Genomic DNA, 15,375 nt, shown 5'->3' on the forward strand with positions numbered 1-15,375 from the left:
AGATCATTCCTCTTTAGGTCCAAAAATAATGACTTCAGTTTTGTTTTTGTTCAGCTGGAGAAAGTTTTGACACATTCACACATTTATCTGTTCTAAACATTTATTCAGTGTTTGGATGGGTTCAGAGTCACCTGGTGACATCGTAATGTAGAGCTGAGTATCAGCTGCATACTTATGGTAGCTAATGTTATTTCCTATTATAACCTGAGCTAGTGGGAGAATAGAAATATTGAATAAGAGGGGTCCTAGGATTAAAAATACAGCCCAACATTTGCTAACATCAATTCTGAATTTGACTCACTATTGTCTGTTGTAGTTTTCCAACTCATTTGCTTCTATATCAATAGATTTTACGGAATCAAATCTTTTCTGAACCTATAATAAATAACGCAGCAAAGTGGTAGAAACTGCTAGAAACCCTAATAGAGATTTAACAGCAGCAGTTCGGAAAGGAGGCTCAGACTAATTTCTTTCTGAAGGCTTACCTTCCCCTCCTTTGATCACAGCATCTGTGTGTTTGGCCCCAAGGCTACTGTAAAACACTCCACAGGCCCCAGCACTAGTTTACAGCTCAAACCCAGAGGGCAAGATTTAGCTCTGGATTGGTGTCAGAGTGTGTTTGCGTGTGTGTGTGTGTTGGTGTGTGTGGGTGTGTGTGTGTGTGTGTGTGTGTCTTTTAGTGTGAGATGTTCAGTTTGCGTGAGTATTATTATTATTTTTTTATTATTTGTTGCAGGCCAGTTGCAACATTTTGTCTAAAAAACATAGCTTTTTTTTATTTATTTTTTTATTTTATTTTTTTATAAAGGCATTTCTCACTTTAATAATCCAGTGCAAAGATTTCAAAAACGTAGTTTTTTTTTTTCTAGAGAATTTTCTAGAGTGCCTCACAAATGTATTTGTGACTCTTCTCACATTTTTTCACAAATTTTTGCAGATTTTACAAAGTTGACTTAGCCTATTTCCTTTCTTTTTCAATTCCAATTGATTCTCATCTTCCTTCAGTGCTTCGTCTGGGATTTCTCTCATTGAGCTCAATTTCTCTAGTCGAATTTCCACTCTGGTAGACTTTCCAATCAGCAATCAGGAGAAGCTGTGGACACTGTTTTAGAATTGGAGACTGTCTAAGAGTATTGTTTGGCAATGGCAGCAGAGGAAATGAACAAAGTCGTTGAGTCTGTGTTGGTCTGTGTTGGCCGCGCTTCCACATATTGAGCAATTGAAGTCAGAGAAAGAGGAATGTTTAAGGCGTTCCATCGCTGGCAAAGGTTTTTTTCTGATTGCTTCCTGTAAACTACAAAGTTTACAGGATTCCTGCTACACTTTGTAGCAGGAGTTTAGCTTCCTTCACTATACAACTTATCTATTTATGGTGGAGCAACGTTATGATCAACCGGTGCCATTCTTATTCTACCCACCTCTATCTCTAGATGGCGATAGTGTGCTTCCAATATAGACTGTGTTATTTATTGTATCCGCAGGTAAACGTGTGCTGTTTATTTATATTCAGCTTCCTGATTACTTCTTTTTTAGATAACTGTGTAGCTATTCGTGAAGGATAAGTTGAAATTTGTTTAAGAAATTTTTTTTCACAATAAACAATGCAATAAATTCCCACCTCTATCACATTTTAAATAAATTCCTGGTTTGTGGCGTTTCTCATCTCCATTGATCTCTAAATCCCAACGATATAATTTCAGATTTTAATGAGACATTTCCTCTCGCTGATCTGAAGTTGTACAGATTGGTATCCAGGCGCAACCAGTGGCAGAATTCCAGGTATGGATCTAAAGAACGTCCTGGGGAGAAGGAAAAAGAAAGGGGAATGCATCTACCGTTATCCCAATAGAAAGGATCAAACGGAAGGTGAAAGTAGGGGTAAAAACAGGGATGCTACACAGAATGTAGAAAAGATCAATTGTGAACTGCAGGAAGAGAGAAAAGGGTGGAGAGAGAAAGGAGGCATTAGAGGATTCCCCCAGGTAAAGGAGATTGTTGTGTCTCATTGTGTTTGAACCGATGCAGACCAGACAGTTCCTAATGCTCCCACAGCTCCTGCAATGCTGCTCACAATCCTCTGCTGCTGAATCTTTTGTTCGCTCCCTGCCTCCTTTGTGTGCTGCCCTCTCTGTCTCTTTCAGGGGTTTGTTCAGTGGTGTCTTTTGTGCAATACGTGTAAGCCCAATGTGAGGGATGTGTTTGAGTGCAATCACGTTCTTCAGAGGAATGCCACCGTGATTCACATGCATCTATATTTTATGTGCAGAGCCCATAAATTGATCTGGTGGTCAGTTTTGCAGTCGCTTTCAAAGTTGGATGCTTATTTTTGGCAAAACTCAAATTATTAGGGATCCCTCAAACTCTAAAAACTAGTAAGAAGCTCTTTTCTTTTGCATTAGTCCATCTTATTGATTTATTTAATACACTGTTGGAGAAATCAATGCGACTAAAGAAAAACGCATGCATGACTTTCTCTATATCTTGGATCGACATAAGTTATTGTTTGAACGTTTTCCATGTGATGTAAGGCTGAGTTTGTAACTGTCTGTGTCTCTGAAGGTTCAGGTTACTTCAGCAGTAGACTATGTGACTCATGGTGATTCCAAATCAATTAAAAAATGATTTACGTACACAAAAGAGAAATTAAAAGTGATAAGTCGTATTATCCAAGTATCTTCAGAAAGTTTTGCCATTGAGCTGAAGAAGCCTCTGATTAAATCTAGCGGCTCAATTGTTTTGGGCAGCATAGATAATATTGCATAGAAACATGTCCTAACCATCAGTTATTGGCAACCACTGCTGATCCCCATCATTTGCTTTTGCTTCTCCTCATTAAATCTGTTTCTGGTCGGAAAGCCAGGCAGAGACATGTTCTTTATGATCGATGGAAGATATGGTTTGAACTTTAGCTTTTGAGATGCAAATCAGCTGCTCCCTGTTGTGAAAACACCTTGTTGCCACGGTTATGCATCATAACAACCATCAAAAAACCCGTCGAGGCACACAGCATCCAAAAACAGAGGGAGCAATCATCCAAACAATACCTCCAATATTCTGCCTCCATGTTCATTTATTTAGCAAAAACATAATGATGGTTCTCCATCATTATGGGATTGATTTATGATCCTCTGTACATTTATTTTTCTTCCATCCCGACTGAATCGTTCAGGGAGTCCGTCGTGTTTTTTCTTTGAACTTCCCTTCATTTTTTATATTTCCTTCAGCTCGTCTTTTTGTTATTTCTCTAAGATTAGAATCGGCTCGTGAGCATTCTGACAGCATCTGTGACTGCTTAAAATTTTGACTGTCAGCCTCACTAACAGTCTGCTTCGCTGAGCTTCCTGGCATTGATTTGATCTCTTATCAATTTTCTTTCCTATTACTTTGTGAGGAAAAAAATATCAGCATTTATGTAGAGGAGTTCACAGAAAGTTATTTTACCTCACAAGTCTTTAGTTGCGATACAACGGAAATGTCTTAAAAGGAGTGTGTTCCAGAGATGGTGAATCCTAGATCCAGGAGAAGGATGAACTAAGAGTTGGTTGAATGGCAAATCTGCCCTGGACATGAGTGTTGAGGATACATTTCTAGAAACATCTAGGATTTTGCTGCGGCAGGTTTGTCAAAGAAGTCCACAGAGGAAAAATCATTTTTTAATCTGTTAACATGATTCTGATTAGCCTCCAATATGGTAGTTACTGTTGCTAAGGTAACTGAACATAAATATTTAAAGCAGGGCTACAAGAAAAACTCAGTAAAAAAACAAAAGAATGTTCGAGTGGCTAAATGGTACCAGTGACTAACTGTTTGGCGAAGAGTCATCATTGTGCAGAGTCTTCCACAGTCTCAACCTCCCATCACTCAAACGATGGTCAGATAACGAGGAGGTGGAGAAGGGTCAGGGATACTGCTGTCAGATCATCAGTTCCTGAAACCACACACACACAAAAGCTCACAGAATCAGAGTAAAAAATTCTCACAGAATCAGAGTAAAAAAGACTCCATCACTTAAATCCCCAGTGATGTTTATGACGCAGTTACCGACAGGTGTGCTGTCTAACAGCAGGTCAGCAAAAAGCTATGCAGCAGAGATCCTCTATACAAGAAAAACTCACACTCACCTAAAAAAAAAAACAGAACACACACACACTGGATTATGATAATTACTGTTTAGATCTTTCTAGAATTACCATTTTAAAATGGAAACTAATAAAACCCCTTAACTTTGGGGGATAACCCCATCCATCCATCCATCCATCCATCCATCCATCCATCCATCCATCCATCCATCTGTGGATCTCAAATTAAATATCTGTGATTTTAAACAGAGATATTTTGTTTTTACATTTTAATAATAATAATATATCAACAGGAAGTATTGTTGCAGTTTCTCAATTATTTGTTACATGGTATGAGGACCTTTGGAAAAGAGTAAAAGAGTTTTTTGGCTGGTCTTATGCCATCCTCTCAGCATTTTCCTTTTCTCTTAGACTCATGTTTTTTTTTTTCCTTTTTTTTTTCTATCACTGTGTTAATAAAACTGTTGGTGTGGCTCCGCTCTGCTTCCCTGTTGCTTACATAGCATTCTGCTGTCTGAGATTTCTCTTTGATACAAATGTTTGCTATCACAATAGGGCAATTACAGTGTGCTTGATGGTGTTTGAAGTGTGATTAGATGTTTCATTTGCCTTTTAATATTTATACATACTGTCAATTTACAGCATTCTTGTATTGCTGTTGAGGTTAATCTGAAGGGTAGAAACTACCTGTTTCTGATTCATTGTTTTTGCACGTTTAGCTTTCAGAGAAAGTCAAGCAGTTTAAATCTTGTACACTGATTTGATATCTGAAGATTTAAGAGTTTTCAACTCTTAAGAAGCTTCTTCGATCTTGACTGAGTTATATTTTATTTTGAGAAGCATTTTAAAAACATTTTTTTTTTCCCCCTTTGTCATTTATTTTAGCTAAGGCAAAAAGCAAAATTTTCTTGTCTCAGTTAACATCATAAAATATGTTGTCTTGGCCAATTTGCTCTTGGTTGAAAAGCATCAAGAAGATGGCTGTTTAAAGTGCTGAACTCTCAGTTATCTCACTTTAATCCATTAAACAGTGTTACAATGCGGTGTGGTGGGAGATGGTGCCTCGGGCTGCCGGTTTGGTGCACACAAAAGGAATAAGAATATGCTGTGGTGGGTTTCTTTAAGCCAAAACATGCGTAATATCCATAAAAGCCTCATTAATATGGCAACAGGGCTACCTTTCCAAATTGGCTTGTACTCTTTTTTTTTTTTAACCAGTCACTGCTACATTCAATATTCAGTGTTTAATAAAAAAATGAGCTGATCCTCCTGAGAAATGATCATTTGTAAGAAAGGGTTTTAGGCTGGTTGATGTCGGCCGGAGAACAAAGGAAGCTGGGATGGCGCTGGATTAGCGTCCAGTGTGGTAGAACGCTGTTGGGAAGGGAAAAGAAAACGGATTCATCATAATGGACGCAAGGGAATTTATCCAAATTGTTCTGCCAAAGGCATTTTTAGTCACTTTTAAATCAGCATGTTTTTTCTATGGATTGAAGCAATGATGACATATGGTTTTCTTCTTGCTTTGCTTCATGTTCACATTCAGGTTAAGTAATGATTCATTGATATGAGCCGCATTTTTTTCTTTTTCTTATGAGTTTGTGTAGCAAAATGCAGTCCCTTCATACAAAAGGCAAAAGTTAGCTCCAGGAATTAGCTTCTTTAATCTTTTGCTGCCTTCCCATTAGAGCTGCATTATCTTCTGAGTGGAGCCACTTTCTAGTAGTATAATTGTATAAAATCATGCATTTAAAATGCTAAGATGTTCTCTGTAATTGAAAAGTCAGAACTTTGCACTAAAAAAGAAAACCAAAAATGGTACATTTATGAAGATTCATCTCGAATAGTATCTTTTTATTTTACCTTTTCATCAATAGAGAATTTTATGGGGGGGGTTGCAAATATGTGAACATAATCTAGAAATTCCTGACTTTTGGTGGAAGTTATTTTTTATTTTTTTTGATCCACAATGTCCCTCATACTTTGTTGTATTTTTACACCTGTGAGAGTCACCAAGTTTACATTTCCCATTTATGAGCATAATCTAGAAAAAAAAAAACTCAGCTTAGTTTTGATTTTTTGCCTATAATCGCTTTTATACTGGATTGTGGCTCATTGAGGTTGAATTTAAAAAAATGCCTTTTTATTCAGCTACAAATCAATTTTCCTGCTTCATTCATGCCACGCCACCTCACATTATATCATACAGTATTACAGTTAATTGTTTCATATTATATCCTGTAGGCTCACACTGTATTATGTTGTTTTGCATCATATATTACATTCTATTCCATTGTACCATTGTAATATACCATAGAGGATGATACTATTTCACATTATATTGTGACATATTATGTTTTATATTGTACCGCAGTGTTTCATATCACATTGTGTTACACTTACCATATTTTCAGGGGTATAGAGCACACCTCACTATAAGCGCACCCATAATGTTTAAAAAACAACTGGAAAAGTACATATATAATGTGTAATATTTGTCTTTATTTACGTTTCCTCTCTTCGAATTCTTCCTCCAGGACTGCCCTCAGATCCTGCCCTCCACTCAGATCTACATTCCAGCCGGGGTAATGAGGCCGATCACCCTGCTGGCTCAGAACCTGCCCCAGCCTCAGTCTGGACAGCAGAACTACGAGTGCGTCTTTCACATCCAGGGCAGCACGCACAGCGTCCCGGCGCTGAGGTTCAACAGCTCCAGCATCCAGTGTCAGAAAACCACAGTAAGATCAGCGTGAAAAGTCACACACATTCCAGGAAGTCATGAGTTTTTTGTGTCTTTTGTGTGTTTTGTGTTGCTGTTGGCATTTTAGAAGTCGTCATTTCTTGAGCTCCAGTCGGCGTTTTACCGATTCCAGCTCTGAGCTAACGTAGCACACGACCGGTCCAACGTGGAACGAAGCAGCAAAAGCGCTGGGGGTGGGGGTGGGTGGGGAGGTGGGGGGGGGGGGGGTGGGTGGGCACCGCCAAGCTCCTTTCCATCAGCTTGTCCCACACCTGTCAGCTGCTGCACCTCATTTAGCTGACTTCTGCATTACCACAGGTTCATGTTGCTGATTTGCGACCTCCTGGCGCTTCTGAACTCTACAGAAGGAAAGATCGAGCACCGGGCGCTGTGATCCTTGAATTCTTTCTGCCTCTGATGTTGGACGGTGACTCAAAAATAGTTCATGGGCATATCATTGAAGTTGATTTCCAGATCATAATGATAGCTCCTGCAGTTCTTTTGTGCTTCAGAGAGGTAAATCATGCATATTTAGTCGCTCGCCTTCCTGTAATTGCTTCACGGAAGTGATTGTGCTTTTAGGTTTGACTTTTAGGGTTGTTATTACCAGTTTTTTTGGCAGATTTGTCCTTTAATGACATGTCTGCTCTGAAGCCTTTTGAATATTGAATGAGCTGTAAAAACAGTAAGTGCTGTTCATCAAGCTGAATATTTAAATAGCATGGTTCTAAAGGAATTCTGGCCTTTACTCTCATTACTTTGAATGACATTTCTATTCCTTAGGCAAAGTAAGACACAGACTTTTGTTAGTTCTGGTGTTCTTCTCAGGCATTAATCAAACGCCTTCTAAGAAAAAAAGAGTACAGCGCTGTGAAAAAGTTTCCATTGTGATTTTATGTGATAGACAAACACAAAGTGGAGCATGACTCTAAAATTATAATGACACATTGGTTCCAAAGGTTTCAGAATTTAAAATCTGAAACATTTTGCATGCCTGGATATTCATTCTCCTTTACTATGACAATAAAAGTGTAACCAATAGGCTTTGGACAGTGGTGGGCACTCCAACATAAAAATCAGTCCCACTAACTCTAAAGTGCTGTAACATTACAGTGTATAGCAAAAGCTAATGCTAGTGTGCTAAATTCAACAATGTTGAAACTCGTTGTTTTGTCTTATGCACTTAGACTTCTTTCACAAGAATTGCTATTAAAATTGGCTCCCCTTTCAAACTGTCTTAAAAATATTTTGTAGGTCTATTACATAGAATTATATTAAAATATATAGGTGTGTTTTATGAACACTTGTTCCTGCCTCTCTATGCCTTTAACAGTGCAGATTGAAGAAGCTCCTCCCACATTGCCAGAACCACCATCACAGTTAGTTTTGGAGTGCGGTGCAGGTTCTCATTCCCAGTCTTATGATAGACTCTGATACATTCATTACTGCACCTCTGTTACTGCTGATGCTGTAGGAAAGAGCCAGAGACCTGCCTCTGCAGAACTAAAGACAAAACCAGATGAATTCATACACTGAAAACACACACACACACACACACACACACACACACACACACACACACACACACACACACACACACACACACACACACACCCCAACACACCCCTGCATTCAATTCTTCATTCCTCAGTGCACATCAATCTTTTATAAAATCCCAGCGTTATCTCTGCAAGAGTCAAGGAAAATAGGAAACGCACGGGTCTCAACACAACTTTGCAGCTGTTGATTGAGGTAGATACCAGAGGCTGAGCTAGGTGGAGTGAGTAAGCCCCCATTTCCCCCCCATCCCCGCCTGTCTGCTCGTCAGGTGGGACTGTGATAGGATCCAATTAGAGGGAGCTGTAGATAAAATGATGATGAATTGCAGCAGTGTGGTAGACTGACGGACACAGATACGCGTGCACACAAAGATAGACTCGTATAAGGTGAAAGAAAAGGCTTAAGGAAGCATAATAGACAAAGAGAGTCAAGGAGGAGGTGAGGGGATTAGGTGGAAACGATGAGAGTCCTGTATAGAAATGGATGAGAGTATACGGGAAAAACAGACCCAAGTTCAACAAGCAAACAGGGGGAAACAAACAAACAAATGAGGGAGAAACAGATGGAGATGGGAAGTTTTTCCTGGAATAAAATGGATGGGGAAAGAAAAAGCAGAGGGGGGAGGGGGGAGAGGGGCAGCCTGGTTTGGGTAGGAAGTTGTTCAACCGTGCAACACTGCTTTGATAAAACTCTCATTTCTCCTGGACTCTCAACAGGCGACAACGAATTTATCAGCCACGCTGGTGAAAACATGAAAAAAAAAAAACTAAAATACATTCCCAGTTCAGTGCTGTTGCATCTCACACTGTAATACATGGTAAAATCAAACATTTAACTTGAGTTCATTTCTTCAGCTGAGGAAAAAGAAAATCCAATTTAAGACATAAGCTAATTCAGTAGCTGATAAGTCATTGGTAAATCTCTCTAAAATAAGTGTAACATTTTTTATGTGTACTATACTGCATTAAGTTGATCTGAGTGCAGCCTTAGAGTGTAAAAAAAGATGTTACACGTGGTGTTTCTTCTAGCCACTCACCACCAGGCTAAAGGAGACACCATACTTATCTTACCAACAGCCACAGCTTGTTGTGGTCTCCAAGTCTCTACAACCCTAAAACCGAATCTCAAAAATGCCAATAGGTTTTTTTGAGTACTGTGAGAAAAATTGCTTTTCATGGCATAAACTGTTTCCAGTTTATGCCATGAAACTTCTCCAAAACTTGCCTGGGAATTTGATTTCAGATGAAACTAACATCAGGCTGGTGATATTTTAGACTCATGTGAGCTCCAAATAGAACAACATGGGATGTGATTATGGCTTAATTGCATTTTTGCTATTAAGCCATGAATAAAGTAGACTTTAATATAGCAGCCGATGTTAACTAAGGCATGATGAAAATTAGCAACATGTAGCATAGAGATAAAGACAAATCAGCATTCTGTGACTCCAGGCAGTTAGCGATGACTAACTGCTTATATACTCTTTCTATCTAGCTATTTTTTTGTATCTATCATGAGTAGACTATGCTAATTTTGTAATTGGCTCACTTACTACATGCAACTGCTATGCTGAAAAATTCTTGATATTAGTTTTCAGACTGTGACATCTTTAATCGTAATTAAAAAATCTTAAAAAGTCCAAAATTTGACTTTCTGAAACTTGAAGAAACCCTGTAGTTCCACCAAGAAGACGTAACAATTCTGAACCAAAACAAGATTAATCAAAAGAAAAAAAAATAAAAAATTAAAAAAAGAGACTTTTCTTTGCAGGTTTGTCTCCAATAAAGCTTCCAACCAACAACATCCATTATCTTCTGGCAAACTGTAATTATTAAATGATCAGTGCTCCTAGTAATGTTTTTTTTCATATGTCAGGAGATTTATTTATGCTCTTTCTTTATTCACTATATTACAGACAAAAGACAAAATGTGGTTATAGTCCAAACAGAAGCTGCAGAGGATCAATAGATGGAAATCCATCTGCGATTGTGAAGCGCCACTCCGGCCACCATTGTGTTGGGTATTCTCAGCAGGGAGGAGTGAGTTTATGTATCACGGCTCGCCTGCGACTCTTGGGTAGCCGAGGGTAATAAATCACAGGGAAAATTAGCCAGCAGTGGATGTACACTCATCCGTTCAATCTTACTGTCTCTTTGTGCATTATTTAGCCCCTCACCAAACAGTGAAACATTGAACTTGCTAAGTCAGATACACCAGGGAGCTGCAGAACTCATCGATGCAGAGACGAGAGAGTGTGTTCACGGAACGCACACAGGACGCAGGCGGGCAGCGGGGGATACCTCGTTTTTTTGTTGTTTTTTTTCCACAAACACAAACACACACACACTCACATGCATTTCCTCCCCAGGGGTTTGGAAGCCCAAAATGAAACAGACATATGGAGATTCTCCACATGATCTTCTTCCTAATCATGTGGAGCAGACAGAGACTGTAGTATCAGCAACGACCAAGAATTTGCTTTACATGATTTATTGCACTGACACACATAGATAGGTCTAGTGTGTGTGAAACTATGCATGTGTGTGCTTGTGTTAACTTCCTGCTGCAAGTCCATGCATCTGGCACACTCTGGCACAGCCAATTTGGGAAGATGAATGCCTCTGGGTGTGTGAATGCACATGCGAGTATGCGTGGGCGTGTGTGTGTGTGCGTGTTTGCGTGTGTGTGTCTGAAAACATATCTTAATCTGACTGGTGTCAGGCAGATTCACTTTGGGATTCATAATGATTTATTTGAAGAGTCTAATGATGACATATCTTCAGTTATTTAAAAACAAAACAAAAAATAGATTATTTTGGATTTTGTTTTCTAATCCACAGTATACATACATGCTTGAATTTATCATACTGGGGATTCCAAATAAGGTTTGGATAAACGTCTTTCAGCAAGATGCTTTCTTAGAAAGTATATGCTCTTTGGTCATCAGCAGCCAAGTTCAGGCTGAATATTTCACCATTTCCTGCTATGTCAGCAATCTAGATTTTGTTTTTTTCTTTTTTTAGTGCAGTTAAAAGATTTGGACGAAGTCCTCTGCCTCTGGTTTTATAGCTGAAGTCATTCAAACCCACAACATGATGCTACCTTCACTATACTTGAGAGCTTATAATGTGTTGAAAGTCTCACGTTCATTGGTCCATTAATACTTCATTTTTGAGGTCATAAATCTTAATCTGTGTCTGGTCTAAACATAAAACATCCGCCATTGGCATTTTTCGTGTCCATGAGGAAAATTACACTAATTTAGCTAGTAGCAAGTTTGTCTTTTTATTGGTGTCCCAACAAAACTAACATTCCAAGACGCACATTAAAATTGGAGCTTTTACAAAACCTTGGCTTCGAATCTACTTAAAATCTATGTTTACAAGTTTGGTCTGTGCCTTTGAACCAAGCAATTTAAATATAATAGTAAAAAAGAAGATCAAATATGCCAGACTTTTGTGTGTGTGTGTGTGTGTGTGTGTGTGTGTGTGTGTGTGTGTGTGTGTGTGTGTGTGTGTATCTGTGGGGGTGTGCGTGTGTGCGTGTGTGCGTGTGTGTGTGTGTGTGTGTGTGGGGGGGGGGGGTGTGTGTGTAAATTTAAGGCTGTAGTTTCAGAATCCTTGGCTATCAGCAAACTATTCTCAAAAAATTTTGATTTACACTGAACCAAACTTAGCAGTGTATAATAATTTTAAAGTAGATTGGAAATAGAAATAATCCCCAGATTGTGGGGAAGATGCAGCTTAATTAGAGCTCTGAAATCTGGAAAAGTTTTTTTATCGAGCCATGAATTTGTTCATATGTGACAAAAACTAACATTGAGGCAGTTTTACATTGTTTGTTTATCCAGCCTCTGTTGAACTGAGTAGAGACAGGATGAAATGAGGGACCTGCCTGCTACATATGTGTGATAGCGGTGTATTTTAACACACACACATACACACACACTCTGGTATCCTTCAACATGACTAATTACTCCAGGATGACCCGCACACGGACGCGCAGCTCGACGTGCACAGCTGCTGGTTTTTCTGCCTCCTCTGGCCTCGCCTGCCAGCTGCTCTGTTTTGTTAACATCGGCACTTTTTAGACGCTTAGGCATATGTGCGTACACACACACGCAGACACACCACAACCATATCTATTCATACAGTCCATGGAGACACGCAGTCCATAGAGACGATTCATGTAGCGGGAGAATAAACGAGTGCAGGAGCAGATAACGAATGAACCCAAGCCAGGCTGCTGTGTTACTGTAATGAGGCCATGGACGGCTTTGTGCTCACCTTGTACTTTCTGCACCTCCTCCCTTCCCTCTCTTTTTTTACCCTCTTGTCACCTCGCCTCCCTCTCTTGTCCCCTCCCTATCCTCACTCCATCCTCCATGGTTACACTCTGTCTCCTCCCGCTGTCATTGTGCTTTTTTTCCCTTTTTACTAGTTTCCCTCGTTCTTTTGGTGCCCGTCTTCCCCCTTCTGCTAATCCTTACTCTGTTCCTAACACCATTCCTCTCACTTCCTTCTCATCTGCACTGGCGCGATCCTCCATGTTCATTCACACAACTTTCTTGAGGCGTCCTCCTCCCCTTTTCTCTCCTCCTCTCCACTCGCCTCCCTAGGGGGGCCACACTATGAGTTGTCTCAGGTAGATTAATTACATGCAGTGACATAAAGGAGCTGGCCAGAGGCTTCAGTAATGAGTCTGATTACTCATTTCCAGCAGCTCTGGGGGCTCTGGGGAGGGAAGTCAGGACAGTAGGCCAGTAGAGGGGTGTCTCAGTACGACTTTAACCTACAGGGCTTCACCAGTACCGGGTTTGACACCACTTTAAGAGCAAAGGTACATTAGAAGTCACTGACTTGCCAAAAACTTTGGAACTTAATAAGAGAATGAGTCACAATTGAAACCTGCAATCCTTTGTTACTCATTTAAAAGAACTTGCGTCTTTTTAGAGCAAAATCAAGTAAATATGTTACTTTAGGTTGTATATATATATATATATATATATATATATATATATATATATATATATATATATATATATATATATATATATATATATATATATATATATATTTTTTTTTTTTTAGATATGACTAAAAATAATTTTACTTCCTGATTTAACGCCTTGAAATTGGGCCTCTGTTTTTAAATTTTAAGTTTTGATTAGATAATTGAAAATAAATTGTAGTAAAAATGTCAGAAAAACAAACACATTTGTAGGGTGTCCTAATCTTCTTACATGACGTAATCATTGTTTCATAAAAACGAGACATGTTGCTGTTGGATTTTCAACAGGACACTTTTAGAGAAGAAAATGTCTCAAATTCAGGAAAATTTTATTAGACAAACAAAACTTGACAAAACAAAGAAACATACCTTTACTGGTTTCTCTTTTACTTTGTTCTTCCTTTCTTTGCTTCCAGTCGTATTTTTTTCCTGTAATCAAAAGTCTGGAGTCAGACAAAAATAAAATGAAAAACATATCAGAGCAATGGAACATTTGTTGTCATTTGTCTTTAAATGGGAATTTTATTATCCAGACTTTTTTCAGACAAAGTGATTTTTTTGATTGTGACTCTCAAAATATCAGTGACATGAAGCTCAAATGAATTTATTTCTGCACATACATGCTAGTTAGTTTGATTGCAAGTCATTTATTAATTGGATGTAATTAGTTGAGCTCGTCTCATCATTATATGAGCCTGAAGAAAATCACTGAGATATTTTTTATGTTCATACAGAAGATTACATGAGATATTTGGTGAACTCCTAGACAGTAGAAGAAGAAAAAAGGCTGTTAGACTTTTTGTGTGTAAGCAAATGCTTCTTCAGTCTTGTAAACTGAGCACCCTGCCCACGCTTTGGAATCTAATTAGAGTCAAATTTTACATTTCACAAGGCAGAAGAATATTAGTAGTTGAGAAAAAAATATGTTTATTAATGTACGACTTAAATGAATGCTCCACTGATTGCTTTTCTCAAGTTGCTTCATTCATTTATCAGATAAAATCTGACATGAACAGGAAGTGTTTCATTAGGACTACTATCAGTCAGCAAAGATCATTCACATTGAATTATTTTTGCAAATATGGTGGGATTTTTTACTAAATCCAGTGCAATTGGTGATGATCCCGAGAGAGTGGAAAAAAAAACCCATCCAATTTGATGTTTGACTTGTCTGATATATTAAATATTATGTACGTGTTGGCTAATTCCCCATAGTCTTTTATTGGGAAAACAAAATTACATCAATTTAGAAATGTAAAGTTACCGTGACATGCAAAACCATCATCAAGTTGATATAGAAATTTTAATTTAAATATACATGCATGATCTTTCACCAGCTCAGAACACTTAACACTTAAAACTCAGTCATTATTTTAAAAAAAATTGTATCTTTTTTAGGCATTTTTGAATTCTGAAAGTTTATATATATATATATATATATATATATATATATATATATATATATATATATATATATATATATATATATATATATATATATCACTGATCCACACCACCAGGATCTACAGCACTGACATTGGGATGTCATTCGGACTAGAGAAATGTGGTCGACTAGTCACAAAGAGGGGGAAGGTCATCCACACAGAAGGGGTCTCACTCCCAGAAGGAACAATAGCAGACATAGAGGACAGTTACAAGTACCTAGGTATACCACAAGCAAATGGCAACCTCGATGAGGTCACAAGGAAAGGAGCCACAGCTAAATACCTCCAACGAATAAGGCAAGTCCTGAGAAGCCAGCTCAATGGCAAGAACAAAATCCGTGCGATAAACAGCTATGCCTTGCCAGTAATCAGATACCCTGCTGGAATAATTAGCTGGCCAAAGGAGGAGATAAAAGCCACAGATATTAAGACCAGAAAGCTACTAACAATGCATGGAGGGTTCCATCCCAAATCCAGCACCCTGAGACTGTACACGAGCCGCAAGGAAGGAGGCAGAGGACTAGTGAGTGTGAGAACCACT

General features: G+C 38.6%; 1 protein-coding gene across 1 annotated transcript in view; it reads left to right on the forward strand.

Moving 5' to 3' along the window:
• Positions 1 to 15,375, forward strand: part of LOC129371592 (plexin-A1-like) — a 260,658-nt gene that overhangs the window by 171,941 nt on the left and 73,342 nt on the right. Inside the window, exon 10 of the mRNA XM_055048267.1 lies at positions 6,617 to 6,817. Coding sequence (XP_054904242.1) covers positions 6,617 to 6,817 — 201 coding nt within the window. The remainder of the gene's footprint in view (positions 1 to 6,616; positions 6,818 to 15,375) is intronic.

The sequence above is a fragment of the Poeciliopsis prolifica genome, unplaced genomic scaffold (assembly GCF_027474105.1).
Source record: "Poeciliopsis prolifica strain line A6 unplaced genomic scaffold, Auburn_PproV2 SCAFFOLD027, whole genome shotgun sequence".
Classification (NCBI taxonomy): domain Eukaryota; kingdom Metazoa; phylum Chordata; class Actinopteri; order Cyprinodontiformes; family Poeciliidae; genus Poeciliopsis; species Poeciliopsis prolifica.